Source organism: Nicotiana attenuata, chromosome 12, assembly GCF_001879085.1.
Source record: "Nicotiana attenuata strain UT chromosome 12, NIATTr2, whole genome shotgun sequence".
Lineage (NCBI taxonomy): Eukaryota > Viridiplantae > Streptophyta > Magnoliopsida > Solanales > Solanaceae > Nicotiana > Nicotiana attenuata.
Window position 1 is genome coordinate 47,870,482 of NC_032000.1, and position 3,061 is coordinate 47,873,542.

The following is a 3,061-nucleotide window of genomic DNA, read 5'->3' on the forward strand; positions in this document are numbered from 1 at the left end:
GGATGAGAAGAAGAAGGTTAACCTCTTGAGTCGAAGGAGAACTTTAATACTTTCAATTTTAACTCCCAGTTCTTCCTATAGCCTTTGCCCAACGCTTTCTTCTTCTTCTCTTTTCTTTTTTTTTTCTTCTCTTTCTTTCCTTCTCTGGTTTCGTTTGTTTTTTTTTTCCCGTTTCTGAAGCTTCTGCTTCGTCCCCTTCCCTAACCCTTTTTAAATGTTTGGGCAGATGTATTGTTATGGGCTTCGGCCCTTTTTGGTTTCAATTCTTAAACTTTTCCCTTTTTTTTGTTTTGTTTGTTTATTTAGTTAGTTATTTTTTTCTTTTCTTTTCTTTTTCTTCAAACTTAAATTATTTACTAAGTACCCCATATGTCCTCGTTTAAAATATTAGGGGTATTACATCCTCCCCACCTTATGAAATTCGGTCCTCGAATTTAACTCAAGTACGTACCTGTAGACTGCAACAAATGGGGATACTTCGCTTGCATATCTTTTTCTACCTCCCAAGTAGCTTCTTCAACGGTATGATTTCTCCATAAAACTTTTACGAACGCAATTTCTTTTGACCGTAGATTTCTTACTTGTCTATCAATAATTGTCATCGGCTCCTCCTCGTAAGACAACTTCTCATCAAGCGGTATAGTTGGTGCTTCAAGCACCTGAGATGAGTCTGATATACATTTTCTTAGAATTGAGACATGAAACACTGGATGAATAAAGGGCAACTCAGGAGGAAGTGCCAAACGATAAGCCACAGCTCCCACTCGATCTAGTATCTCATACGGTCCTATAAACCTGGGACTCAGCTTGCCTCTTTTCCCAAACCGCATCACTCCTTTCATAGGAGAGACTCGTAGGAACACTTTGTCTCCAATTGTGAACTCTAAATCTCTTCTTCTCTTATCAGAATAAGACTTTTGTCTACTTTGAGCTATAAGCAATCTCTGTCTGATCAACTGGACTTTGTCCGTAGCTACTTGTACTAAGTCAGGTCCCAATAAGTTAGTCTCACCGGCTTCAAACCATCCGATAGGAGAACGACATCTTCTACCATACAATGCTTCATACAGTGCCATTTGAATACTAGACTGGAAGCTATTGTTATAAGCAAATTCAGCTAAAGGTAGATAAGCGTCCCAGCTACCTCCAAACTCAAGAATGTAAGCTCTCAACATATCCTCCAAGATCTGTATAGTACGTTCAGACTGACCGTCTGTCTGTGGATGAAATGCAGTACTAAGATCTACTCGTGTACCCAATGCTTCTTGAAAAGATTTCCAAAAGTGTGAAGTGAACTGTGATCCTCTATCAGAGATGATGGATACTGGAACTCCGTGAAGTCAGACAATTTCGTTCATATTTCTGTGCATACCTCACTCCACCATATGTAGTCTTCACTGGCAAAAAGTGTGCTGATTTCGTCAGTCGATCTACAATCACCCATACAAAGTCATAACCTTTAAGGGTTCGTGGTAGCCCGGTGATAAAATCCATAGTAATTATTTCCCATTTCCACTCTGGAATCTCAGTTTGTTGTAGTAGTCCTGCGGGCCGCTGATGCTCAGCCTTGACCTGCAGACAAGTCAAACAACTAGAAACAAAGTTTGCAACATCTTTCTTCATACCTTCCCACCAAAAGAATTGCTTTAGGTCATGATACATTTTTGTGGATCCAGGATGTATAGTGTATCTAGTGTTGTGAGCTTCTTTAAGAATAGCATACCTTAACCTATCTACGTCTGCGACACATAGCCTGTCACCCATTCGAAAAATACCATCACTATCAACAATCATATCCTTGCTTTTACCAGCTAAGGCCTTATCTCTGTATTTGCAAAATCGCTCATCCTCATATTGGGTGGCCTTAATGTGCTCAACTATTGAAAACTTAGCCTGAGCCAAGCCAACAATGCCTATAAATTTCCGACACCAAATTTGATACCTGTATCTTCTAGTCTCTGAATATCTTTGGCCAAGAGTCTCTTTGCAGGAGCTATATGTGCCAAACTCCCTATAGATTTTCTGCTCAATGCATCAGCCACAACATTCGCTTTTCCAGGATGATACAAAATAGAACAATCATAATCTTTGAGTAGTTCCATCCAACGACGTTGCCGAAGATTTAGATCTCTTTGCTGAAAGATATACTTCAGACTTTTATGGTCAGTATAAATCTCACAGGTTTCGCTGTATAGATAGTGTCACCAAATATTTAGAGCAAATACCACTGCAGCCATCTCCAAATCATGTGTAGGATAGTTTTGCTCGTGCTTTTTCAATTGTCTCGAAGCATAAGTAATAACGCGACCATTTTGCATGAGAACACATCCTAATCCTACCCTCGAGGCGACACAGAACACCGTAAATCCTCCGAAACCTGATGGTAAGGCTAATATTGGTTCAGTTGTCAAACATGTTTTGAGTTTTTGAAAGCTCTTGTAACGACCCGGCCGATCGTTTTAAGAATTAACGCCCCGATCCCCTATTAACTATATTCCCCGTGTTTGTTTTTGCTATTGTGAGTTGCCGGGAGGAATTATTTGGAGTTTCGGAGAGTTTTAGGACACTTAGTCCATAAATGAGAGTTTATGTTTTAGAATTTGGACCGTAGTCGGAACAGTGTGAAGACGGCCTCGGAATGGAATTTCATTGGTCCGTTAGCTCCGTTGGGTGATTTCTGGCTTAGGGGCGTGTTCGGAATGTGTTTTGGAGGTCCGTAGCTTAATTAGGCTTGAAATGCCAAAAGTTGAATTTTTAAAGTTTCTGGTTCGATACTGAGATTTTGATATCGGGGTCGGAATGGAATTCCGGAAGTTGTTGTAGCTTCGTAATGTTGAATGTGACGTGTGTGCAAAATTTCAGGTCATTCGGACGAGGTTTGATAGACTTTTTGATCGAAAGCGTAAATTGAGAGTTTTTGAAGTTGTAGGCTTGAATTCGATGTTAATTGGTTGATTCGATGTTGTTTGAGGTGTTTTGAAGATTTGTATAAGTTTGGATAGTGGTATATGACTTGTTCATGCTTTTGGTTGTGGTCCCGGGGGCTCGGGATGATTTCGGA

General features: G+C 40.1%; 1 protein-coding gene across 1 annotated transcript in view; it reads right to left on the minus strand.

Annotated features, from left to right (window-relative positions):
• Positions 435-3,061, minus strand: part of LOC109236107 — a 6,836-nt gene continuing 4,209 nt past the window's right edge. The window contains exons 2-3 of the mRNA XM_019402325.1: positions 1,626-1,913; positions 435-982 (exon numbers count right to left, since the gene is read on the minus strand). Of these exons, the coding sequence (XP_019257870.1) occupies positions 435-982; positions 1,626-1,913 (836 nt within the window). The remainder of the gene's footprint in view (positions 983-1,625; positions 1,914-3,061) is intronic.